At 40.7% G+C, this 26,191-nt stretch overlaps 1 protein-coding gene across 3 annotated transcripts in view; it reads right to left on the bottom strand.

Annotated features, from left to right (window-relative positions):
- Window positions 1–26,191, bottom strand: part of KNTC1 (kinetochore associated 1) — an 80,740-nt gene that overhangs the window by 16,501 nt on the left and 38,048 nt on the right. For all 3 annotated transcript variants that reach the window (XM_032309827.1, XM_032309826.1, XM_032309828.1), the window contains exons 32-52: window positions 24,632–24,704; window positions 23,955–24,022; window positions 20,048–20,328; window positions 19,057–19,229; window positions 18,497–18,594; window positions 17,717–17,855; window positions 16,939–16,995; window positions 16,282–16,445; window positions 15,619–15,723; window positions 15,129–15,257; window positions 14,373–14,489; window positions 13,255–13,364; window positions 9,714–9,921; window positions 6,635–6,724; window positions 5,607–5,778; window positions 5,463–5,521; window positions 5,099–5,315; window positions 4,055–4,128; window positions 3,585–3,795; window positions 3,345–3,454; window positions 249–295 (exon numbers count right to left, since the gene is read on the bottom strand). In XM_032309827.1, coding sequence (XP_032165718.1) covers window positions 249–295; window positions 3,345–3,454; window positions 3,585–3,795; window positions 4,055–4,128; window positions 5,099–5,315; window positions 5,463–5,521; window positions 5,607–5,778; window positions 6,635–6,724; window positions 9,714–9,921; window positions 13,255–13,364; window positions 14,373–14,489; window positions 15,129–15,257; window positions 15,619–15,723; window positions 16,282–16,445; window positions 16,939–16,995; window positions 17,717–17,855; window positions 18,497–18,594; window positions 19,057–19,229; window positions 20,048–20,328; window positions 23,955–24,022; window positions 24,632–24,704 — 2,702 coding nt within the window. The remainder of the gene's footprint in view (window positions 1–248; window positions 296–3,344; window positions 3,455–3,584; window positions 3,796–4,054; window positions 4,129–5,098; window positions 5,316–5,462; window positions 5,522–5,606; window positions 5,779–6,634; window positions 6,725–9,713; window positions 9,922–13,254; window positions 13,365–14,372; window positions 14,490–15,128; window positions 15,258–15,618; window positions 15,724–16,281; window positions 16,446–16,938; window positions 16,996–17,716; window positions 17,856–18,496; window positions 18,595–19,056; window positions 19,230–20,047; window positions 20,329–23,954; window positions 24,023–24,631; window positions 24,705–26,191) is intronic.

The raw sequence follows: 26,191 nt of genomic DNA, 5'->3' as shown, positions 1-26,191 counted from the left end.
TTCTAGGAACCCTCAACATTAGTAGGGACTCACTGAGGGTTCAGAAATTCTGGATCTTGGTTGTTTCTTATTTATTCCACTGGAGACAGTTGTACATACTCATGGCCATATATCAATGGAGTGATTCTTCTCAAAGACTCTGACCCAAATTACACGAAGAAAGTCTTTTCAAAACCAACTTCTGACAGATGTATTTTAAGAGTCCCACTGGGCAATAAGATAAAGGCGCAAAGAAGTAAAAAGAGTACCTTCGTAGTGCTTCGTCTTCTTGAAGTTCAAATAATTCTGATGGTTTCTTTGAAAAAGTGAAAAAAAAAAAGTAAAAAAACTACAGAAAGTTTGTTGACTATATAAGCTAACATAATCAAATGAAAAACCCAATATACAGAATTATGTTTACATAGAAGAAATTGTGAAATTCTACTCTATCATGAAATGATTTTCCTTTAAAAAGGGGTTTCCTGGGGGCGCCTGGGTGGCTCAGATGGTTCAGTTTCTGCCTTCAGCTCAGGTCATGATCCCAGCTTCCTGGGATAGAGCCCCACATCAGACTCCTGGCTCAGCGGGGAATCTGCTTCTCCCTCTCCCTCTGCCTCTCCCCCTGCTCATGCTCTTTCTCTCTCTGTACCTCTGTCTCAAATAAATTAAAAAAAATCCTTTAAGAAAAGTGGTGGGTTTCCTCACATTTATTCACTCAGTAAATATTTACTGAGCACTTACTATGTGCCAGACACTCAGGCACAAGGGTGGCCTGAGTGAACAAAAGAAATGTTCCTGTCCTCCTGGTGTTTAGAGTCATTGGATAATTTTTTAAAAGGAAAGCACTCCATGAATTTTAAATGAGTCATTGAGTAATTCAGTGTAAATTTATAAAAGCCATGTGCAAAGTGCCTGGTACAGACACAGTTCCTGGCCTCAGGTGCTTTCGTTCAGTTTTCCAAATTTACATAAAAGTTAAAACATGCTGGTTTCTGAGTCAACCAGATTCTACGTGGCCCAGCTCTGCTTCTAACCGTGCCCAATAAGACATAGTCCCTGCTCTTCATAAACACTAAATAAATAAAGTAATACTTGTTACAGTGAACACCAAGGGATACAAAAATTAATTAAAAGCTTAATGTCATTTCGGCTATGATATTTATTTACAAATAGATTTTTTTCCAAGCGTTTTTGCCAGGAAGATAGAGGAAGTCTCTCTGGTTGAGTTCTGCCTGCAAACATAGCAGCAGTAGAGAAAATTCTGCATTTAGACTGCCAAATCCCTGCATAAAATCAGATGTTGACACTATTTCTAAAAAACCGACACTATGTGCCTCCCGATGTGATATACTAAAAAGAACACATGACCTAAAAGGTGTCTGTGCCCAAAACACACAACCTGAATCTAATCACAAGAAACATCATAAGACCCAGACATTTTGCAAACCAACTGGCCGGTGCCCTTTAGAAACATCAATATCCCACTACAGTCAAAACAAACTGAAGTAAGCATCATCAATAGATGCTAAATCAGGTTATATGTGTCGTGGGGAAAGGAGTTTCAAGAGAAGCAAGTTATTATTTTTTTAAAAGATCTTATTTATTTATTTGACAGACAGAGATCACAAGTAGGCAGAGAAGCAGGCGGGGTGGGGGGAATTGGATCCCTGCTGAGCAGAGAGCCCAATGTGGGGCTGGATCCCAAGACTCTGAGATCATGACCTGAGCTGAAGGCAGAGGCTTAACCCACTGAGCCACCACCCAGGACCCCCAAGAGAAGCAAGTTATTAAATTGTCTCCAAACACCTCCCCTAATAGTTACAAAAGGAAATACAGCAGAACTATGTTAACAGGGACACTGACAACATTGTAACCTAGTTATTTAAATTCACATAACCTATTAGGGCAAATAGGTATCATGTGCCTCCACATGTCATATCCTGAGAAGGACACAACATCACTCAGGCAGGATTCTAGCCCAAACTGCACCATTTGAATCTTATCATGAGGAAAGACCAGAGGAACACAAACTGAGGGGCAGCTTATAGAATAACTGGTCTGTACGCTTCAAAAATGTGTCATAAAAGACAAGGAAAAGCCATGGAATTGTTTTAGATGAAGAGAAACTAAAGACACAAGAAATGTATACAATGCATGGTCCTAGACTAGATCCTGGTCCCAGTGAAGGAGAGGAGAGGAAAGATTGCTATTAAAAAGAGCATTATTGGGTCAATTCATTATATTGAACATAGATCAGCCTATGTTTGTGGTACGTAAATAGTGTATCAATTTTCAATTATCTAATTTTTAAAAAAATTACTCTTCTTTAATCTCAACAGTATTATTTTTCTTAAAGATTTTATTTATTTATATGACTGAGAGAGACACAGCAAGAGGGGGGACACATGCAGGGGGAATTGGGAGAGGGAGAAGCAGGCTTCCCACTGAGCAGGGAGCCTGATGCGGGGCTCGATCCCAGGACCCTGGAATCATGACCTGAGCCAAAGGCAGATGCTTAACCAGTGAGCCACCCAGGTGCCCCTCAATTATCTAATTTTGATAATGATACTGTGGTTAAGTAAGAGAAAAAGCCTTGTTATCGCTTCTCAGCCTTTTGGCTAAGGTGAAATGTAAGAGAAAAGCCTTGTTCTCAGGAAATACAGACTTGCTAAGGGATAAAGAGGTATGTTATAGGCAATTCATCCTCAGACGGTCCAGAAAAAAATTGTGAATATATATATATTATAGGGTGAAACAAATATGACAGAATGTTAAACATTGATGCAGCTGCATGGACGGTCTACAGGAATTCTTTTCAACTATTGCAACTTTTCTAGATATTTAAAATGATTTCAAATAAAAAGTTAAATCACATGACTCTAAGAACAGGCCACTTCTTTTATACAAGAATTCATCTAGAGTCACCATTCAAAAGGAAAATAGTTGCAAAACAATATTTAAATGAAAAAGTAAACAACCTCATTAGAACTCATCAGATAGGGGCGCCTGGGTGGCTCAGTGGGTTAAGCCTCTGCCTTTGGCTCAGGTCATGATCCCAGGGTCCTGGGATCCAGCCTCACAGCGGGCTCTCTGCTTGGCAAGGAGCCTGCTTCTCTCTCTCTCTCTGACTCTCTGTCCACTTGTGATCTCTCTCTCTGTCAAATAAATAAAATCTTTAGAAAAATAAAAATAAAAATAAATAAATTCTTAAAAAAAAAAAAAAAAAGAAAGAACTCATCAGATAAGAGAAGGTATCAAAAAGGAGCTGTCATTCCTGGTTCTAAGAAACTGAGTTCCTCATTAGAAGGTTCTGGCAGTGCGGGACAACAGACAGAACAACAGACCCTCCAGGAGAACGGACTCACCTCCCCAGGCTTTGTGGCTGGGCACAGCCACTTCTCCAACAACATGTCCCAGACCTTCTCCAAATTAATTTCATTAACTTCGGCAATTTCCTTGGCGGCTGTGTGAATATCTGAGATATTCAAGATAAAGAATTAAAAAAAAAAAAAAAAAGGAAAAACCCAAGTTTTCAATGCAAGATAACTGGGAATCAAAATGCGAATTCTCCTAGAACAGAAAGATGAGTAGTGTCTTGTCCTCACCAGGATAATCTCTGCCGGACGGGTTCTGAATCCGTTGACTGATGCTCGGGTGTTCGTACAGACTGACGAGAAGATGAGCGGGTTTCCCTATGACTCTCAGACACTCCGCTGAGTCCAGTCTGTGGGCTCTGAGCACAGCTTCAGTGCCTGACCGCCGACACTGAACATGAAGTTTCTTCAACAAAGCCTCCGCTTTTTCGCGTGCCTCGTCCTTTAAAAAAAAAAATCACAAGCAAAAAGAAACTCTCATGCTCTAAACCTCAGGCGAGATAAAGAATCCGTCTTTGTCCATCAAGGTCCCTTCCTGCCTTACGGAACATCCTTGTGTAGCTACACAGACCCTAATCTTCTTTCTTCCTTTTCCAACCCTCCAAGACGCCCATCCCCGGGGCGGGATGAGAAGGGACATCTGGCATGAGTTAAGTGAAAAGAGAGAGGAAGGAGCCTTCCACCATGCAGTTCAGACACACCTGAGATGGGATATTCTGGAGCCATCTCTCGGCTAGATACAAGCAGAATTTCAGGCTGGACATCTTGAAGGATCCTGAAAAGACGAAGAGATTTATAAGCAAATTTTAATCTAGACAAATGTATTTGAGTCAAATTTAAAAGACTATGTTTTTCTTTAAAAAAAAAAAAAAGACTATATTTTTAAAATGAGAATGCATTTTCAGAGTAGAGAAACAATTTAAACAGGACAGAACGATACACACATTTTAACCCAAACGGGATAAGGTCATACATGTAGTACATACAGTTTCCTTGTTCTCCCTATGCAGGTTTGTTGGATATCTTTCCAAGTTAACTACATAGTATTCCATTCTATGAATAGGCTCTTTTTTTTTTTTTTTTAAAGATTTTATTTATTTATTTGACAGAGAGGGATCACGAGTAGGCAGAGAGGCAGGCAGAGAGAAAGAGAGGAGGAAGCAGGCTCCCTGCTGAGCAGAGAGCCCGATGCGGGGCTTGATCCCAGGACCCTGAGATCACGACCTGAGCCGAAGGCAGAGGCTTAACCCACTGAGCCACCCACTGAGCCACCCAGGTGCCCTACACTCTATTTTTTAAACAAGTTCCTGACAAATGAGCATGTAAAAAAATTACTATTTTCAATTATTGATACAACTGAAAACATAGCAGTGCGTGCCCGTGTTTGCGTGCTTGTTTGGTTACGTAAGAACACGTAAGGATTCATTACTAGAAGTATGAGTGGATACTAGAAAGCATCAATTTCTATCCCTACCGACAAGGTGGAGAGTGCCACATCCCTACACCCTGATGTGCTGGAGTGAACTTTGCTGACCTCACTGGAAACTTTTCAGCATTCAGCAGATTTTAACAATGTCAGCAATGCACCAAGTGAAGACTGAGGGCACACATAACATTTTTAACCACCATCAATAGTTTTAAATGCCTCTCCTTAGAGATAGAGAAGTCCATTTTTTTTTTCTTTACTGCAAGTTCAAAACAACAAGCCAACCATACTGAGCCCATTTAGAAAAAGAATCCAGTACCTTCTGGGATATCCTGGGTAAGACTGATGCCAATAGCCACAGCCCACTCTGGATTAACTATAGACAGTAAGTAGGATTCAATGGTCTGAGTGATCTTAGTTATGTCCTTTTTAATCAGTGTTGAGGATTTAGCTTGTGTTAACTTCAGGAGCTTTGGTTTCAGTTTTTTCTCAAAAACATGCTTGGCTGTAGACACATACAGAGTATCCAAAGAGAACTTCAAAAAGAGGAAAAGAAAAGTTAAGGCTGATTTATAGGCACTCCTTTAAAGGGTTATCTGAAAGCAGCCCCAAATCCTCCTACACAGGGTCTAAGTTAACTAGAGGGTATAAAGATAATGTCTTACAAAGTCTCAACCCATTACCTTCATTAATTTGGAAATTAAGAGCAGTGTTGGGAATGATTCTTCACTGAGTTCTGTTGCTAAAAAGGAAGCAAGAAGAGTATGATTTGCTTAAGAAGAAAATAATTTGACGATTCAGTAATATTCATAAGTTAAGGAACATACAGAGAATTTTCCAGAAGTTCTGTGCTGTGCCAAAGAATATTAGGTGAAAAGGCAGTCTAGTTTGGGCAGCTGGCGGCAAACTTATCACATGCTCCAACATATACTGATATTCTAGGTCCACTGGAGGAGATATTCTTCTGTATGATTTCAAATGTTTCAGAAGACTCAATGCCTAGATTAAAATACAAATGGAATTTCCTGTGAGATTAAACCAGTCCTGTTTCCGAATTGTCTAACTTGATAGCATCACGGATTTCCATTCCTGAGATGGACATAAAGATACACAAAACTCTTGTAGTTTTACCTCTAAGGTTATTCTTCTAAACCAAAACCATAATGTACACGATGGTTAAAGAAATTATGTGCGGAAAAAAAAAACCCTGTTGTGGGTGTGATGTTTATGAGTCTGACAGTTCTCCATTCCTCTTCGAACAGTCTGACAGATCTCAAAAATGCTCGATTTCATTTTAAAGACACAGGCAGTCGATCTAAAATTAATCCTCTATATCCCTTACGTCTCTTTAGCTTATATCTGATACGTTGGGGGGCTTGTAAAACCGTTGGAATCAACCCACTGTCTTTTAATCTTTAAAATCGAATTTAAAAAGAGATAAAAACTACTGCAACCAAAATTCGGAGAAGACTAAGAAGTTACTGAAAGCACTAGAATTGAGTCAATCCTACCTAGTAATATAGAAAGTAGTATCTAACTTTAGGTCCCACATACATTTTTTTCCCTTCTGAATCACAGAAATTTTGCTTTAATTCTTCCAAATCAGTACTTTAGTGACATCATGCTCTTGGACAAACTTAAAGCACTTTAGGAAAGCAAAAATAGGATTAAGATAAATGATAAAATATAGAGAGCATGAGAAGTCTTTTTATCTCTATATTCCTTTCAATGAAGAAGACAGGAATAAAATAGGAAGCACAAAGGACAGTCCAGAAAGATATCTGACTGCAATTTTGTAAATGATCCAAAAAGAAGCATAAAGGTAATTTTTAAATGTTTAATATATTACTTATACCTGATTAATATTAATGTTGGTTATCTTTTCATCGGCTCTTTCTATAACTTTTAGGACGACTTCAATCATTTCGTAGTCATAGGGATCCAACTGTATAAAAGTAAAAATATATCAAAACTTAAGAAGACAGTCAGGGCAGGACATGGTTTTATTCAATTATGGTCATCAGTACAGATTACAAACACAAAATCTCTGCACTATGATGTGAGATTATTCTTTTAAAAATGCACAGAGGGGGGCGCCTGGGTGGCTCCGTGGGTTAAAGCCTCTGCCTTCCGCTCAGGTCATGATCCCAGGGGCCCTGCTTCCCCCTCTCTCTCTGCCTGCCTCTCCACCTACTTGTGATCTCTGTCTGTCAAATAAATAAATAAAATATTAAAAAAAAAAAAAGGAACTGAGGGGAGCCTGGGTGGCTGTCTTTAAGTGTCTGTCTTTGGCTCAGGTCATGATCCCAGGGTCCTGGGACCAAGCCCTGTATCAGGTTCCCTGCTTGGTGGGGGGCCTGCTTCTCCCTCTCCCACTCTCTCTGCTTGTGCTCCCTCTCTCACTGTGTCTCTCTCAGTCAAATAAAATCTTTAATAAGTAAATAAATAAACAGAAATGAACTGAAACGAGGGCACCTGGGGGGCTCAGTCGGTTAGGTGTCCAACTCTTGATTTCAGTGGTGGTCATGATCCTCAGGGTCATGAAATCGCCCCAAGCCCCAAGCCCCACGTCTGGCTCCATACTGGGCATGGAGTCTGCTTAAGATTCTCTCTCTCTCTCTCTCACCCTGTGCCCTTCCCCTCATCTCTGCTTACATGCTCTCTCAAAAACAAAACAAAACAAAAACCCTGAAATGTTCTTATCTCAAAATTAGTTCTTTATTAGTTCTAGCAGGATAAATAAACGTTCCTTTTTTTCTTTTTAGATTTTATTTATTTACTTGACAGATCACAAGTAGGCAGAGAGGCAGGCAGAGAGAGGAAGGGAAGCAGGCTCCCTGCTGAGCAGAGAGCCCAATGCGGGGCTCCATCCCAGGACCCTGGGATCATGACCTGAGCCGAAGGCAGAGGCTTTAACCCACTGAGGCACCCAGGCGCCCCTAAATAAATGTTCTTTAAAATGTTTCCAAAGTGACTTTAAAAAGAAAGCTATTCCTAGGGTACTAAAAATCTAGAAAGAATAAAAAATTTACTAATTTGTAAAATTTCATATTTTTAAAAATTTTTTTAAAGGATTTTATTTTTTGTCAGAGAGAGAGCACACAAGCAGGGAGAACAGCAGGCAGAGAGAGAAGCAGGCTCCCCGCTAAACAAGGAGCCGGATGCAGGACTCGATCCCAGGGCCCCGGGATCATGATCTAAGTCAAAGGCAGATGCTTAACCAACTGAGTCACTGAGGGGCATCCTTGTAAGATGTTTTTAATGAGAATTCTATGTCTTCCATTTAAGACAGGAAAAGTACACTAGGAGGAAATGAACCTTTTCTTGGTGATGATGTAACTGAAAGAGTGGGCCTCCAAGCAAAAGTTTCTCAAAGGACTGCATTCTGGCTCTAAGCATATACTGAAATGCAAAAATTAATTGGGTGGCATCTATGTATGCTCATAAAAAGAAAGGAAGTATTCTCTTTGTTCTTTGTTTTGCCCACACACCATTACTTTTTATTCCCATTTCTTAAATGTCAAATAAAATCACAAGAATAACAACACTGAACTAAGTGGGAATAGGATTTCTGTAGGACCTAGAACTTTTAAGCAAGTCTACATTATTTTTGGCTGACTTTCAGGCCAAATATAAAACTGAAGTTTTTTTTTTTTTTTTTTTTAGATTTTATTTATTTGACAGAAATCACAAGTAGACAGAGAAGCAGGGAGGGGGTGGGGGGAAGCCGGCTTCCTGCTGAGCAGAGAGCCCGATGCAGGGGCTCAATCCCAGGACCCTGGGATCGTTACCTGAGCCGAAGGCAGAGGCTTTAACCCACTGAAAACTGAAGTATCTCTTACAGTCTTATAATCCTCTTCACCCTTCCATCCACTTTTACTCCCTCAGGAAACTACCCTTCATGGGGCGCATGGGTGGCTCAGTGGCTTAAAGCCTCTGCCTTCAGCTCAGATCATGTACCAGGTCCTGGGATTGAGCCCCGCATCGGGCTCTCTGCTTAGCGGGGAGCCTGCTTCCTCCCTCTCTCTCTGCCTGCCTCTCTGCCTGCTTGTAATCTCTGTCTGTCAAATCAATCAATCAATCAATCAATCCTTAAAGAAAAAAAAAAAAAAGAGAAACTACCTTCAACCTAAAAATTTCAATTCTTATAAAGATCTCCTAAGAAAATAGACAAGAGGGCAAACAGGTATATATATGAAGATACTCACTCTAACTTATAATAGTGAAATGTACAAACAATTTAAATGTCCATTCATAAAGGCCTGGTTAAATATGGTATGTTTCATCCACACCCTGGAATAATTCCTATCTGTCAAAAATGAGAAGATGTATGTGTGCTGTCATGTAATGACAATATTTTAAGTGAAAAAAAGAGAGTAACAGGATAGGATAATTAGCCTAAGATAGTCACCAAACTACTAACATTTTTATCTACGGGAATGGGGTTATAGAGAAATCTCACTTTTTGACTTATACTTCTCTCTTTTGCAAAGAATGTGTACTATTTTCAAAAATCTGGAAAAAAAAAAAAAAGACTATTTCTGGGGATGCCTGGGTGTCTCAGTCAGTTAAGCGTCTGTCTTCAGCTTGGGTCATGATCCCAGGGTCCTGGGATCAGGTCCCGTATCAGGCTCCCTGCTCAGCGGGGAGCCTACTTCTCCCTCTCCCTCTGCCTGCTGCTTTTCCTGCTTATGCTCTCTCTCTCTCTGACAATAAATAAAATCTTAAAAAAAAAAAAGCTATTTCTATTCTCAGGAATAAAAGACCAGAAAGTTGCTGTATTAAACTGTTAAAAAGATAGAAATCTAAAATAATTAGAAGTTTTAAAAAATATAGGACTTGCATTTCCACCTTGGTGCTCCACGTCTCTAAATGAACTAAGGGTAGGAGGCTTGTGTGACGTGACCCGATACATTTGCTTCCCATTCATCTACCTTATGGAGTATTCCACTAAGACTGATGACCAAATCTTTCGTGCTCGTCAGGAGAGGAACCATTTCCAGGGCTTTGGCCAGGAGTTTGGGATGCTGCTGCTTGATGGGCTGCGTGCTGGCGTCTCCCTGGCTCTGGCTGGCACTGGTGTTGTGTAGCAGTGTTTCAATGAAGAGCTGAAGAGCGGCATCACAGTCCAACTGAAATGTGCTAAAAGAAGTTTTCCATTACACCCACTTCGCCATGTGCGTGTGCGTTTCCATACAATTTCTCCCCGACCCGCTCCCATTACTAGACTCCAACAACCCTCTCGTAGCCCAGCCTCAGTATCGGACCATAGCCCGGTCATCACAGTTCATTACTGCCTTTAAAAAAAATCAGATCTTGGGATGCCTGGGTGGCTCAGTGGGTTAAAGCCTCTGCCTTCGGCTCAGGTCATGATCCCAGAGTCCTGGGATCGAGCCCCACATCGGGCTCTCTGCTCAGCAGGGAGCCTGCTTCTCTCTCTCTCTCTGCCTGCCTCTCTGCCTCCCTGTGATCTCTGTCTGTCGAATAAATAAATAAATACTTTAGAAAAAAAATCAGATCTTGTTCTTGGCGGCTTTGTTGACACGGCACAATACTGGAAAGAAATTGGTAATAAAATTGAGAATATTTAATTCCTTTAACAGGGCAATTCTACTTTCACACATTTCACAGAAATAGCCAAGATACACGTATAAGGGTGTCCACTGAAACAACTGTTTGTAATATTTAAAAACTGAGAGCCACTCAGTCACCCATCAATGAGGGGCTAGTTGAATAATCTGTTCATAAAAAAGAATACCAGTGTTCAAGAGCTGAGGAAGGGCTCTACATACCAGTCCGGTAAGACATCCTGCTAAGTGAATGATGCATACTACAAAATGGTTTGTAAAGTAGGATTCTGTTGTTGAGGAATGTCAAGAATGCATGTCAGCATTTGCATAGGGGAAATAAAAGAACAATAGAGCCCAAACTCTTTTAACAGTAATTATTCCTGAAGGGTGAGATTATGTAGAGCTTTGATTTGAGTATGTTCCATCTGAGTTAGAAAAATAATAAAGACTTAAAAATTAAGAATGTGGTTGGGGGGACGCCTGGGTGGCTCAGTTGGTTGGGCAGCTGCCTTCGGCTCAGGTCATGATCCCAGCGTCCTGGGATCAAGTCCCACATCGGGCTCCTTGCTCCGCAGGGAGCCTGCTTCTCCCTCTGACTCTGCCTGCCACTCTGTCTGCCTGTGCTCGCGCTCTCTCTCTCTCTCTGACAAATTAAAAAAAAAAAAAAGAATGTGGTTGGGGCGCCTGGGTGGCTCAGTGGGTTAAGCCGCTGCCTTCGGCTCAGGTCATGATCTCAGGGTCCTGGGATCGAGTCCCGCATCGGGCTCTCTGCTCAGCAGGGAGCCTGCTTCCTTCTCTCTCTCTCTCTCTCTGCCTGCCTCTCAGTGTACTTGTAATTTCTCTCTGTCAAATAAATAAATAAAATCTTTAAAAAAAAAAAAAAAAAAAAAAAAAGAATGTGGTTGGGGGGACGCCTGGGTGGCTCAGTTGGTTGGGCAGCTGCCTTCGGCTCAGGTCATGATCCCAGCGTCCTGGGATCAAGTCCCACATCGGGCTCCTTGCTCCGCAGGGAGCCTGCTTCTCCCTCTGACTCTGCCTGCCACTCTGTCTGCCTGTGCTCTCTCTCTCTCTCTCTCTGACAAATTAAAAAAAAAAAAAGAATGTGGTTGGGGCGCCTGGGTGGCTCAGTGGGTTAAGCCTCTGCCTTTGGCTCAGGTCATGATCTCAGGGTCCTGGGATCGAGCCCCGCATAGGGTTCCTTGCTCAGCGGGGAGCCTGCTTCCCCCTCTCTCTCTCTGCCTGCTGCTCTGCCGACTTGTGATCATCCTTTCTCTCTGTCCAATAAATAATCAAATAATCTTTAAGAAAAAGATTAAGAATGAGGTTAATATAGACAGACAATTCCAATGTTTTAAGCCCTATTAATAAGATGGTAGTTTAACCCACTGAGCCACCCAGACGGCTCAATAAGATGGTAGTTTAATCTGCTGCACCGAATAACAGAAATATCAAGAAAAGCTTTAGGTAGAACCATTTTAAAGTCTTTCCCTAAAATTCTAAAAGCCATCTAAATTTATTCAGCTGGACTCCTCGGGGTAAAACAGTCACTATCAAAGACCAATCATCAATGCCACAAGAGCAACAAGAATGTAAAATGAACTTGACATTATCCTAGCTATTTACATTGCAGAAAAGGGCTCAGTACAACAAAACCACATACCAAAATCTGCCGGGAGTTCAAATTAATAAACGAGATAGTGTGACACCCCATTCCGGATTTGCAGCTAACCTAAAGAACGGCATGGTTCTGTTATTTCAAAGTACAGTTAGTCAAAGCTGCTTAGAAGTATGAGCACCCTGAAGCTTTTGACTTGCGGGTTCGGGATGGTGGCAGCCAGGGTCCACTGCCCTGTCCTCTGTCCACGGAAGAGCTGGATACCCAGTAACTCGGACTTCACTCATCTGCCACCAACTGGATGAGGGCTATAGCACTGTTGGTATTTTAAAAGCAGTCGCTTATTATTTGACCTTGAGCAGGTCACCGAGTATGGGTTTGTTTTCTCATACATAAATTGATGATAGTATGCAATAAAAATTGTAAAAAGGGGCGCCTCGGTGGCTCAGTGGGTTAAGCCTCTTCCTTCAGCTCGGGTCATGATCTCAGGGTCCTGGGATCGAACCCTGCATCGGGCGCTCTGCTCATCGGGGAGTCTGCTTCCCCCTCTCTCTCTGCCTGCCTCTCAGCCTACTTGTGATCTCTGTCTGTCAAATAAATAAATAAAATCTTTAAAAAAACTTAAAAAAATTATAAAAAGTTAAATGGTGGTGTGTGTGAAAGCACTTTGAAACTGGTAACGTAACAGCAAAATGGTCATCCTATTTATTAAATAAACGCCTGAGAGAGTATTTATTCCTACTCATCACGGTGAACTGTTACCTATCCATAGCTATAAACAAAACATTCAGCCTTAGTTTTCTCTATTCACTTACTAAATTACTTTTACAAATTCTCCCTAAATCATACTTTTCATTAAGTCTTAATAAAACAACCCTGCCCCTGAGTTAATCTGATTTGCAAGTTCAATTGCTCAGTAACAATATTCCCAAATTTTCCTGAACATGGGGATCACCTAGAAATTAAGGATTAGATTCCTGGGCTTTGGCCCAGATCTGCTGAGTCAGAACCACCAGGGAGGGGCCCAGGAATCTGTATTTTAGATCAGGTGCCCCTGGTCCTGCTCATCAAGAGGCAAGCCTGGGAAACACTTAACAGTGAATTGAAAGGGTGATAATAAAAGAATTTAATCTGGTTCTGGGGTTTACTCAGTTTAGGGATGAACAAAAGTAAACACCAGAGGTCCATGGACCACGAGGAATAATCCTCTGTGTTATCATGTTCTTGCAGTAAGGACTTCTAGTTCGTTAAGCTAACAGCAAAAAATATCACTAAGGTTTAAAGAATTACCAGCAATATTCCAGAATGAGGCTTGTGTCCATATCTATATTCTCTACGAGTGCTTTAATGAGGTCTTTCTTGGTGAGAAAATGTTGCCTAAAAACAGGTTGGAAAGAAATCTAGAAACAAAAAGCAAAAAAAAAAAAAAAAAAAAGTGAAACTTACTACAATAAGGATACAACAGTGATTTGCTTTTTTATAGAGAAATATTTTTCTAGACTCCTCCAACTTTTTTTTTTTAAATCACCCTACTCAACTTGAGCATCATTCTGAGATTTCAGGTATATTTGACTGTGGATCCAGTATCTCTCTTAGTCACTCTAACCTGGGGCACTTCATCAGTCAAGTGGTTGGTTATCAGTCCCATTACTACTGCATACGAATTAGGCTTCAAAACACATACCATTTCTGCAGTGATTACATTCCTGATAAGCCTACTGTTCGCCAATAAGGTAAAATGTTTCTCATGCACAGCGTAAAGAAAATAGTTTCGTTTGTTTTTACAAAGTGAAAAATGATGTTTCCCTAGCAGGAGTTCTTAAACTTTGGTATACCTGTGTATACACTGATGTTATCTTTAACCAAACAGCAGCACAGAAATATCAGACTAAAGGCTAGGTCTGAAACACCTTAGATCTTAATACTAGATAAATATTTCTATAAATGAGAAAGCTGAGCAGATAAATATGTCAAGCCCCTCCTAATTTCCTTAAAAATATAGAAAAAAGGAAATGAAGCCAACGGTCCTTATTTCTTTGAAAACACCAATGGGTATACTTAATATAACTAAAATCTATGCATCCACAATATACATCTTTTCTCTAAAGAAACAGACAATGAGATCTTTGCTTTAAGTCTTCCTGGGGAAAATCATCAGAATTGTGGCGCCTGGGTGGTCCAGTGGGTTAAGCCTCTGCCTTTGGCTCAGGTCATGATCTCAGGGTCCTGGGATCGAGCCCTGCATCCGGCTCTCTGCTCATAGGGAGCCTGCTTCCCTTCCTCTCTCTCTGCCTCTGCCTCTCTGCCTACTTGTGACCTCTCTCTCTCTGTCGAAAAAAAAAAAAAAAAGCCCTTTAGAAAAATCATCAGAATGAACAAAACTTCATGGTACTCCAAAGAATACTCACACCAAGTTTGCCAAGACGAATACCCCACCGGGCATCAGTACTGAGCTCACGGAACTTAAGCTCTGTTTCTATTTCCTGATAGAGGCTGGCCAGCTGAGAGCCCACCAGAGATATTGCCTAAAGAATTAAAATATAAAATTCAGTTGCAAATAGAATACATTCTAACACCTTTTAGATCAAACCCAATAACAAAACTCACAACTTCTCTTTGGTATGACAGGGTGGAATGTTACATATTGCTTGATACAGTCATTATTCATAGGATATTCAGGTCATTCATTCAACTTTTAGTATGATGCCATAAATTTAGTCTGGCTTTTCTTCAAAGGAAAGGCCAAAGTTTGGTTATTCTGCAAACAAAACCCCCATAAAAAGCAAATTTTAAAACAAACAACAACAAAGACAAGTTTTGCATCAGTTAAACTTGTCCTTCAAAAAGAACTGGCTCATGGGTCTAAAATTTCAAATACCCTCAGGTAATTATAAGATGTCAAGTTTTCTGGCTGCATACAGATTTAAGAAATAAAAAAATATAATCCTTCCAGTTGAGCAATTCTTATAATCTGCATACACATTCACCAGTGAGCCGGTGAGTCAAGGAAAAGCTGGTAGAAAGTAAGTAAGTGAGTGAGTGAGTGAGTGAGCTCAATGTTTCTTTTGTTTAAATCTTTAAGATCTGAGGGCAAAGCTGTTTCATTTCTTCCCATAAATGTTTTAATACTTCAAGAACCAAGGCTGAGTTTCCTTAGGCCATACCAAAACTTTGTCGTAATTATGCCATGCTTTATCTATGAGCTTCCAGAGATTTTCAACCACTTCTTTTTGGGGTAAGAGAGTGCAGTAACCCAAGGCCAAGTCAAGATCCACCACGCGACAATTAAATACCTATCAGAAGAAAGAATCGGAGAACATTCTTTACAATCAAAACGGAATTTGGTCTCTGAAGGCTTGTTACTGAATTTAATTACATACCCAAGGGAAGAATAAGTGTTTCATGAAAAGTTATTTAAAGTAACTCAGTTCTAACTTGTTTGTTTTGTTTTAACATCCTTTATCGTTACCACAGATTTAAGGAAACAACTCTAGCAAGTTCTATATGGCATGACAATTCTATCGCTTCTCTTCAAACCCCCAACACCCCCTCCCCCTCCTCACTCTTATCCTCACTGAGAAATCAGAAGCAACCAGAAGAGGGAAAAAAAGAAAAAAGAGAGAGAGAGACAGCTTACCAAGAACAGATACTCACTTTGTGCAGTAATGTTGTAGCATTTCCCCTGATAAATGTAACAGCTTTCTCTTTCAATTCCATAACAACATGCTTTGATTTAACTAATGTGGCCTCTCCAAACAACTTTTAGAAAAGAATAAAAGAATTTTTAGGCCCATTTCTAGCTATGCATCATTCTGAAAACTTTCCTCAAATATTAAAGAACTTTGAAAATTCATCATCATATGAAAAATGTGTTGGCATTTAATTTACGATGGCTGACCACAGTGGGCGGGGCAGGGGGGAGGGTGGCGCTGGGTGGTGGAATTGACTGGCGCGTGGCAGATAAAGTTTCGACCTAATGGGGTCGAATGAGACCACTTATTGGGTTTGGAATAAGGTGACACACCACTGCAACATAAAAGCTCGGGCGACGGATCTCACTTCTCGCAGTCTGCTTCCTCATTTGCAAAATGGAGACTCTCAGGGTTGTTGTCAAGATCGAGTATGAAAAGTGCACAAGAACCCTGAACTGAACCCGAATCTTAGCAGCTGCTCAACAAATGTTTCTTACATCTGACAAATTATCAGTGTCCTTGCTCCAGAGCCAAACGAGAAAATGGGACTCCAAATTCCTTTGTTTGGCAGTGCTTTTGTATCTATATACACCTGGAGTGAAAGCTTTTGTTCTCCAAACTATACCTTTCCGCTCAGACTGGCATTCATGAAGCTAGATGCAGAGTGCTGAAGACAGGTACCAAATGAACCAATGACAAATCTTAGGGCCAGCTCCCACTGGCTAGATTCTTGAAGGTTCTGGAGCAGGGCAGAGATGGAGTTTATAATAGGTAAAATAAGGTTGTCTCCTGTGGAATGATAAAAGTATTTTATTTCAGTAGCAGTATTATAATCCATTTAGATTTTTTTCTCAAAGAAAGAAAGATCACATTACTGAAAATTTTTTCCAGAGACAAGCTACATCTTTAATGTAGAGGATGTTCATATATTTTAGTTCTCAAAGTGAGTAAGTAAGAGAATTAACATGGGCTTGATTTTAAGCCAGAAAATAACTAAGTTTGATTGTAATTTGTCTATTTTGAGATGCTTAAGTCTTTAGCTGAGAAAAACCCACTTCCCTATTGGAAAGAGCAAAATTTATGAATAGATACATAAAAGTTACTGTTACAAGCCAAATGACACACTTTACTGATCTTTCAGAAGAATAACATTGTAACAGTAATAACTAAGTAACCACCTCAAGAACATTAAGGCAGACTCATATTCAGGATTTCAAGGAATTTCCATATTGGTGTATTTATAAAATCATAACACAATATGTACATTTCTGATGTCAAATACCTTCATTAATAGAGCAGTATGGTAAGCTTGTCGAATCCAAGGGATGTCTCTTGCTTTCTACAAGAGAGTAAAGTACATAACAATAAATAAAACAACTCACTCATATTCTAAGAGATATTTAAATATTATACTATTATCAAATAATGTCCTAAAGCAAACTGCCACTTTAAATAAAATTTTTAAGTGTATACGGAAAAATACACAGATGAGTGTACAACCTGAAAAAGTGCATACATCCACATAACAGCACCCAAACTAAGAAACAAACCTCACCAGCACCTGAAGCCCCTGCTGGCCTCCATTCCAGTCACTACCCATCCCCAAGGGTAACCTAACCAGCCACTCCCCTGATATCCAACAGCACGGCTTCCTTGTCGCCTATCCTTGCACTTTATGTAAATGGAATTGGACAGTATGCCTTCTTTTGTGTTTGGCTTCTTTCGCTCGCATTATGCCTGTGAGACTCACCATATTACCGTGTGGAGTTCTAGTTTCAAATCTCTGCAGTTTAAACTTGCATAAGGCTGGGGCGCCTGGGTGGCTCAGTGGGTTAAAGCCTCTGCCTTCGGCTCAGGGCATGATCCCAGGGGCCTGGGATCAAGCCCCGCATAGGGCTCTCTGCTCAGCAGGGAGCTTGCTTCCCTTCCTCTCTCTCTGCCTGCCTCTCTGCCTACTTGTGATCTCTTGTCTGACAAATGAATAAATAAAATCTTAAAAAAAAAAAAAAACTTGCATAAGGCAGAAATACATGGAAAACAACAACACAAGTGACATTTACCGGTAAGAGGCACAAGCGATGCAATCAATTCATAAATAACCGGGAGCACCATCTGGGACTCAAGGACTATCCCATCTTCACTGAAGAAGTCACTGTAAGACCACTCTTCATAGGGATCTTTGTGAGTTCCGAAGGAAGTCTGAACACCAAACCACATGGAGATGACACAAGTAAATACTCCAAAACACAACTGCCACCTCCACCAGGCAGAACCCATGGGCAGATAGATGTATTAGAGCCAAATGCAGTTTTGAGGGTCAAAACGAACCATGAAGTCTCTTTTTTCAGGTCTGTGGCTTATAACAACACCATTTTAAAGTAAATTGCTACTCTAAGAGAAGGACAATGTCCAGAGATGCCGGGATTGAGGCCCAACATTTCAAAAACATAATGCAACTTAAATTAGCCCATAAATGTGATAGGAAAAGAGGTCTCATGCCCTTGAGTTTTCCAGGCTCGAATAAGAAAACACAAGAGGTAGGTTCGTTATTTTTGTAAAGTACGCTAGTGATTTAAAAGTGGTACATAAAGGATGGGTGGGGTTTTATTTAAGAAAAAGAAATTCAATGGGGCGCCTGGGTGGCTCAGTGGGTTAAAGCCTCTGTCTTCAGCTCAGGTCATGATCCCAGGGTCCTGGGACCGAGACCCGTATGGGGCTCTCTGCTCGGTGGGGAGCCTGCTTCCTCCTCTCTCTCTCTGCCTCTCTGCCTACTTGTGATCTCTATGTCAAATAAATAAATAATATCTTTAAAAAAGAAAAAGAAATTCGAAAGCAATTACCTTCATTAGAATTCCACAGTCATCCATTTGGCACTGTCTGGAAAGTTCTACTGCCGTTAAGGTATATTTACATAGTTCTAAAGCATCTAGTAAAAAATCTGAAAGAAAAATGGGGAAAAATCATTATACAAATATTTCATGTGTTTGGGATAATGAAAACAATCTTCCAAAAAAAAGAAAAAAAAAAGAAAACAATCTTCCGGTAACTACCATTCAAAATTCTGAGGAAGGCCACAAGGTAGAGAGAAAAGCTTCCACAAACCTCTGACTACCGTAAATAATGCAGTTCAAGTTTTTCCTTAAGCTCAGATGAGAAGATCATAGATGCAGAGGTAAGGAATTTCACAATGCCATTAAAGTGAGTATCAATAGTCGGAAATGACATTGTTAATACCTGTAAATATTTTCAAATAGTAATCCCTGTAGAGGATTGATTATAACTGGCTCTTTATAAAATGGAGACAATGATCTTCTGTCCTTATGGCAACATCCAATGGTACAGAGACAGCATGTGGGAGCCCAGCATGAAACAAAGCTATGTATATTATAAATCTTGTCACCTGGGCTGCAGATGGTAGCAGCTTGGCAAGCTAGAGCATGTATTTCGGAAGGAAGATTGAGGCCGACAGGTGTTGCCATTGGAACGTCGTTAGCCAACATGTGACAAAGCTTATGACATGTCAGAAACAGCAATTTCCCGGTGTCCTCGTTGCAGTGATACCTAAATAAGTCTCTGGAAGAAAGGGTGTGTTGGAAGTTAGAGCACGCAGAGCAAAAGCAAATGCATCTGCCTTTCTTGGATTAATATAGGACCACCGGGGCACCTGGTTGGCTCAGTGGGTTAAAGCCTCTGCCTTCAGCTCAGGTCATGATCCCAGGGTCCTGGGATCGAGCCCCGCATCAGGCTCATAGAGCCCCACATCCCTGCTGAGCAGAAAGCCTACTTCCTCCTCTCTCTCTGACTGCCTCTCTGCTTACTTGCGCTGTCAAATAAATGAATAAAATCTTTAAAAAAAAAAATATATATATATATATATATATGACAACCACCATCATTTAAAATGTCTTTATGCTGTATTCATGGTATCTAATGTGCTTTGTCTTCAAACTTACTTGGGACGCCATTAACCAGAGTGCAAAGGCAAACTAAATTCAATAGTTAGCTTACCCAACGACTCCATGTTACTTACTTGCCTTCTATGCTACGACTTTCTTTTTTCTAAAGAGAGGGAGAGAGAGAATGAGGGGGAGTGGAGGGGTAGAGAGAGAATCTCCACACCCAGTGTGGAGCCTGATGCGGGGCTCGATCTCACAACCCTGCGATCTTAACCTGACAAAATCAAGAGTCGGGATGCTTAATTGACCGAGCCACCCCGGCACTCCTAGGCTACCACTTTCTGACCCCGAAGTCCAAACTAGGGTCTGAGAGTGAGAAACCAAGAATGACTACCATGAAAATGAAAATGTCACTGACCTGATCCCACCACCACAGAAGTTACAGAAGCAAGCGTTCCTTTCCGCCAAGCCGTGCTCATGCACAGTGGGACTCACCTGCACCTGGCCAGCGCTGCTTCCACATTCCCGTGGTTTAAGGCTCTCCAGGTCAGCTCGGCCTCCCGCTCCTGCACAGACATCTGCAGCGCCAGCGCCTGTCTGTGCAGCTTGGACTCAGTGCTGAGGCTCCTGCCCTCACGGGCTGTAGGCTCCGCGGTGCCCTGGGATTTGTGCTGGGTCTGCGTGACTTCATGGGCTCTGATGTACTGTTCCCGGAGCTCTGCGACCAGGGCACTGTTGCTATAATCTCCAAAGGACAGGAAGACCTCAAAGTTCTCCTAGCAAGGCAAGCAGGACAGCGCACATCTGTTTACTTCATGCTGTTAAAAAACCACTGGCCAGGCTCAAACCTTGCCTTATTTCTGCCTCAAAGACTATATCCTTGTAAATTAAAGATTTGAGACTTCATATTTCAAATTATGAAAGTCATAGTATTAGAAAAAGTTTGGAAAATAGGAAAAGCCATCTTAACTCAGGATTCTCTCCATGTCAGCGCTATTGACACCATTTCTCAATGTCAGATCATTCTCTGTCGTGGGGGAGCCCAGACTAGCAGGAGGGACAGATTAAGTATTAGATTTGGGTGATTCCATGCTGGCGGCTCGAAGAACCCAGCTTTGCTCTTCTCTGTAATAACTCCCAATTGACCGCTAATTCCAGACCTAGAATTTATTTTTCTGACCCAATTAAAAAATCCCAGAGGCCCTCGGAAGGATACCAAGAAGTAGCGACAGTAAGTCAGCTCTTCTTCTTCTTCTTTTTTTTTTTTTTAAGTAATCTTTAAGCCCTACTTGGGGCTCAAACTCACCACCCTAAAATCAAGAGTCACATGTTCTTCTGATGAACCATAACCCCTAGACCTTCTGTTTTGATGCCACACTTTAGAGCAAGGTTTCTCGGTCTTGCCGGATCATTCTTTCTTGTGGGGGCTGCCTGCACATCATAGCAGTGTCCCTGGCCGCTAGCCACTGGATGCCACCAGCACCCTCCTTGCACTACTTGTGACTATCAAAAATATCTTCAGATACCGTCCCCTGGGCATAAACACACCTGAGTTGAGAAATGGTTAATCTAATAAACAGTGATGATTTGGTATTGCCTGAGTGTCTCTTCACCAGCATTTGGTGGCTGTGTGGGTAATTTCATGTATTACCTTCTGCAGCTAACTCTATGGCATTTCCCCCTCTCTTCATCACTACATAGATTCCACAAATAATATTACTGTTTTTTAAAGATTCATTTAAGAGAGAGTCTGGGTGGCTCAGTCAGTTAAAAATTTATTTGAACGAGTGAGAGAGGGGCGCCTGGGTGGCTCAGTGGGTTAAAGCCTCTGCCTTCGGCTCGGGTAGTGATCTCAGGGTCCTGGGATTGAGCCCCGAATCAGGCTCTCAGCTCAGCAGGGAGCCTGCTTCCTCCTCTCTCTCTCTCTGCCTGCCTCTCTACTTGTGATCTCTGCCTGTCAAATAAATAAATAAATAAAATCTTAAAAACAAACAAACAAAAACACCCCAAAACCCCCACAACATTTGAATGAGCAAGAGAGAGAGGTTGTATGAGTCAGGGGAGTGGAGGCAGAGGGAGGGAAGCAGTCAGGCTCGATCCCACGACCCTGAGATCATGACCTGAGTCAAAATCAAGAGTCCGTTGCTTAACCGATTGAGCTACCCAGGCCCCTCACCACAAATACTATTTTTGATGGTTGTATAACTTGATCTATGGTGCAGCAATATTTATAAAATGTAAAATTTTGAAACTGACGTTTCCCCCAAAATATTAGTGATCTTTCCCAAAGGGGATGCCTCATGTAGATATACTCACAGAAATAAATACTTACTCATAGAAATAAATATAGTATTTCCTATATTTACTATGGATAAGATTTGTTATATGCATAGTTCCTGCCTTACTTTTATGTCGCAGCTCCTGCCTTACTAGGAAACACAGAAATGTTTCTGCTTATGTAACCATAGACTATCTCTGGAAAAATACACAACAAACTGGTGCTGCCGGTGGCACTTAATGTGGGAAACTGAAGAGCTGGGAGTGTTAAGACAGAAGGAAGACTTGTTTTGCACTATATATTCTTTTTTTTTTTTTTTTTTAAGATTTTATTTATTTATTTGACAGGCAGAGATCACAAGTAGGCAGAGAGGCAGGCAGGCAGCGAGAGAGGAGGAAGCAGGCTCCCCGCTGAGCAGAGAGCCCGATGCGATGCGGAACTAGATCCCAGGACCCTGAGATCATGACTTGAGCTGAAGGCAGAGGTTTAACCCACTGAGCCTAGGTGCCCTATTCTTTTAAGCTTTTTTTTTTTTTTGATCAAAGAATTAATTTCTTATTGTTTACAACATGCAGTACAGAATTTTAGTAAGTTTGTTTTTTATTGTGGTAAAATATACATAACATAAAACTTACCATTTTAACCATTTTTAAAAACCTTTTGAATTATGTATCATCCATGAATAATCTAGTCAAAGATAAACATGGAAGTGATTAAACCAAGAAGTTTCTCTTTTTTTCTTTCCTTTTTTTAAAGGTTTTATTTATTTATTTATTTGACAAAGAAAGAGAGAGAGAGAGCATAAGCAGGGGAGCAGCAGGCAGAGGGAGAAGGAGAAGCAGTGTCCCCACAGAGCAGGGGTAGGCTGATGTGGTACTCGATCCCAGGACCCCAGGATCATGACCTGAGCCGAAGGCAGTAGTTGAACTAACTAAGCCACCCAGGCACCCGGTTTTCCTTTTTCAATGAGGATCTTTTCCCAAAAGAATGCAGCTTCTGTGTAGAGTCAACGTATTTCATGATTTTTAAAGGATATATACATTTTTTTAATTTTCAGTAATCTCATTTTAACTGTTTACTGCTGCTGAGACAGTGCCAAATAGAATAAGCAAGGGTACTGGGGCCAGACAGGTGGGGTTTGAGTAGTGGTTCCGGTGTCTCGCTCACCAGGCTCACTGCAGCACTACTCACAACAGCCAAAAAGGAGAAACAACCCAAGGGTCCATCAACAGAGGAATAAATAAACGTGGTCCATCCTTACAGTGAAACGTGTAGCCATAAAAAGGAATGATGCACTGAAACCTGCTCCACTGGGGATGAACCCTGAAAACATCATGCTGCCTGAAAGAGGCCAGACATGAAAGGATAAATATTGCGTGCTTCCACTTATACTGGAAATATACCGGATAGGCAAATTCAGAAACAGAAAGCAGATCAGAGGTTACCAGGGGCTGGAAGGAAAAGGGAGTGGGGAGCTGCTGCCTAATGGGTAAAAATGGATAAAATGAATAAAAAGCAGAGTTTCTGCCAGAGGTGATGAAAAGCAGATAGAGTTGAAGGTCATATCACACTGTGAATATAATTAATGTCACTGAAGTATATATTGAAAAATGGCTAAAATGGCAAATTTTACATTGTGACCACAATTACGAAAACTTAATAATATACCCAAACCAGTGATTATACACTTTATTTGTTTCATGGAAGTGGTGTTTTTTTGTTTTTTGTTTTGTTTTTTTGATAGAGAGAGCAGAGTGAGAGCACTAGCTGGGGGGAGGGGCAAAGGGAGAGGGGGAAGCAGGCTCCCCGCGGAGCAGGGAGCCCAATGGGGACTCGATCCCAGGACCCTGAGATCATGACCTGAGCTGAAGGCACTTAACCAAATGAGCCACCCAGGTGCCTTGAATTACGCACTTTAAATGGATGAATAGTGTGGTATATGAATTATATCTCTATAAGGTTGTTTTTTAAATGACAGAGACAGAGAAAAGGGAAACCATTATGCTGTATTTAAAATTCCTGAAGGCTAGCACAGAAAATTTTAAGACTAATCATTTATGTCAAGTTCACTCATTAGTAATGTAATTAGTAAAGTAATAATATTCAATATACCAACATCTTTACCTGCAAGCTAGCAACAACTTTAAATAGTTTCAGGATTTCTTCACATTCATCCTTCTTCTGTAGATTGTCTGTAATTAAATTTTTTAAAGTTACAGCAGACATTCAAGTTTCCGTACTGTGAGAATTTTTAAAAGCTAAATTTTTAGTTGGCTCTGGTTTTCTCATCTCAAGTCTTTTCAGAAGCTGAGGTAAGAGAATTTAAGTACAAAAAGAAATCTAATTATTCTATCTGAAGGTAGAAAAGAGAAATTTATGGGTAATAAAGAGAAATAACAATTTTTCTGAAATAAATTGCAGCTTTTTTTCTCCAAGAGCATTTCTTTGTTAATGTTTTACTTAAGTTCAAGTTTAAATAGGTTTTTGCCTGATCATGACCAAAGGATAAGTGAAAAACATGAGCAATAAGGACAAGGCACTGAAGAAATCTAGTGTAGCCTTAAACAGTTTACTGAAGCATGTAGTTGATAAGCTGATTTTTAGATGCTTCTGTTTCAACACTGGCAATCAAGAAAATAAAGCAAGGAAGACTTTTCATGAGGAAAAATGAGTGGGATCAATGGAGATAATTAAAGCCAGAAAAACCAGGGGGAAAGGAGGAGGCCTGTCATCGATGCTACTTTCTGAAAAGGGCAAGCTTCAGAACAAACCCGAGATGAGGGCAGAGAGGTACAGTCTACCTTTCTGGATGTCACACAGTATTTTAAGAATGTCTACGGATGTCTTCGCTACGGACATTCTCCAGGCCTTGTCCTGAAAAGAAAAATAGAAAATGAAATCTGCTTCCTTTATTTGCCACTTAGTATACATACAGACAAATATATAAACGCCACAAAATCAGGAAAAAAACAGTAAAAAATGTGGAAAAAATGGGAGATCCATGTTAGAGGATGTCAGGCAGCTGAGAAATGGATCATAACCGAATTACACAGAAGGTAAACATGAAAACACCAGTATGAGTGCTTGGATATATAGTTTAGAAATACCAAGAATATACAAATCCCACAAATCACCTTTTGGCTACACTATAATTAACGTCACTCCAGTTTCGCTTTTTTTTTTTTTTTTTAAAGATTTTATTTATTTATTTGACAGACAGAGATCATAAGTAGGCAGAGAGGCAGGCAGGGGTTGGGGAGGGAGAAGCAGGCTCCCTGCTGAGCAGAGAGCCCAATGCGCAGCTTGATCCCAGGACCTTGGGATCATGACCTCAGCCGAAGGCAGCGGCTTAACCCACTGAGCCAACGACGCACCCCAGTTTCACTTTTTTAATAGTTTTTATTATTTAACAAAACATTAGGCAAAGTTCTCTGGAAAAGTCAAAAAGAACTGAAGTTGTTTAAGTTCAGAGAATGAAAGTCCAAGAAATAATCATTATTTTGAAGACCGACAACATTAAAACAAACAAAAAGACAAGAAAAATCAAAGAAGGAAAAGCTTTAAAGATGCAGTGTACATGAAACGCTTAGACAGTGCTAGGACGACACAAAGTACTCCAACATTTCCACTACGGGGTACAGTCCAAGCTGGTGGTTAAGAATAAGGACTCTGCTATCAGAGTTTGAGCTGAGGTTCTGCCACTTTCTAATAAGCTTGCAAAAGTCACTTATTTCAAAATGTTAGGCTTTTTTTTTTTTTTAATTTATTAATTTGAAAGAGAGAGAGAGCACGAGCAGGGAGGAAGGGGCAGAGGGAGAAGCGGACTTCCTGCTGAGCGGGGAGCCCAATGTGGGGCTCAATCCCAGGACTCTGGGATCATGACCTGAGCCTTAGCCAAAGGCAGATGCTCAACCAACTTAGCCAACCAGGTGCCCTTAAAATGTTATTTTCTGCACTTAATCTATAAGGAGCTGAGAACAGGAATGATCTCACAACTGTGTAGACAGTTCATTTAAAGTATTTAACCTAAGGCCTCCAGTATAGTAAAAGCATAATAAATATTTGATGCCAAAATAACCAAACTAATTTCCCTAAAGGCAAAAAAATTACTGAGATGGACTGCTGAGAGAGGTTGAGGGATAACTATCTCTAAAGGATATATATATATATATATATATATATATATATCTATCTCCCAACTATCCTGAATAAATTAGGTATTTGGTTCCTCACCTCCCTAAAGAGAACTGGCGCTCTTGAAACTTCCCAGGTTTCAATGTTCTAAGATTATTTAGATTTCCATGCATTCTGTGGCTGACATGACTTTTTTTTTTTTAAAAAGATTTTATTTCTTTGACAGA

Source organism: Mustela erminea, chromosome 13 (genome assembly GCF_009829155.1).
Source record: "Mustela erminea isolate mMusErm1 chromosome 13, mMusErm1.Pri, whole genome shotgun sequence".
NCBI classification, from domain to species: Eukaryota; Metazoa; Chordata; class Mammalia; order Carnivora; family Mustelidae; genus Mustela; species Mustela erminea.
Note: the sequence above shows the minus strand (reverse complement) of the source record. Positions and strands in the feature narration are given on the sequence as shown.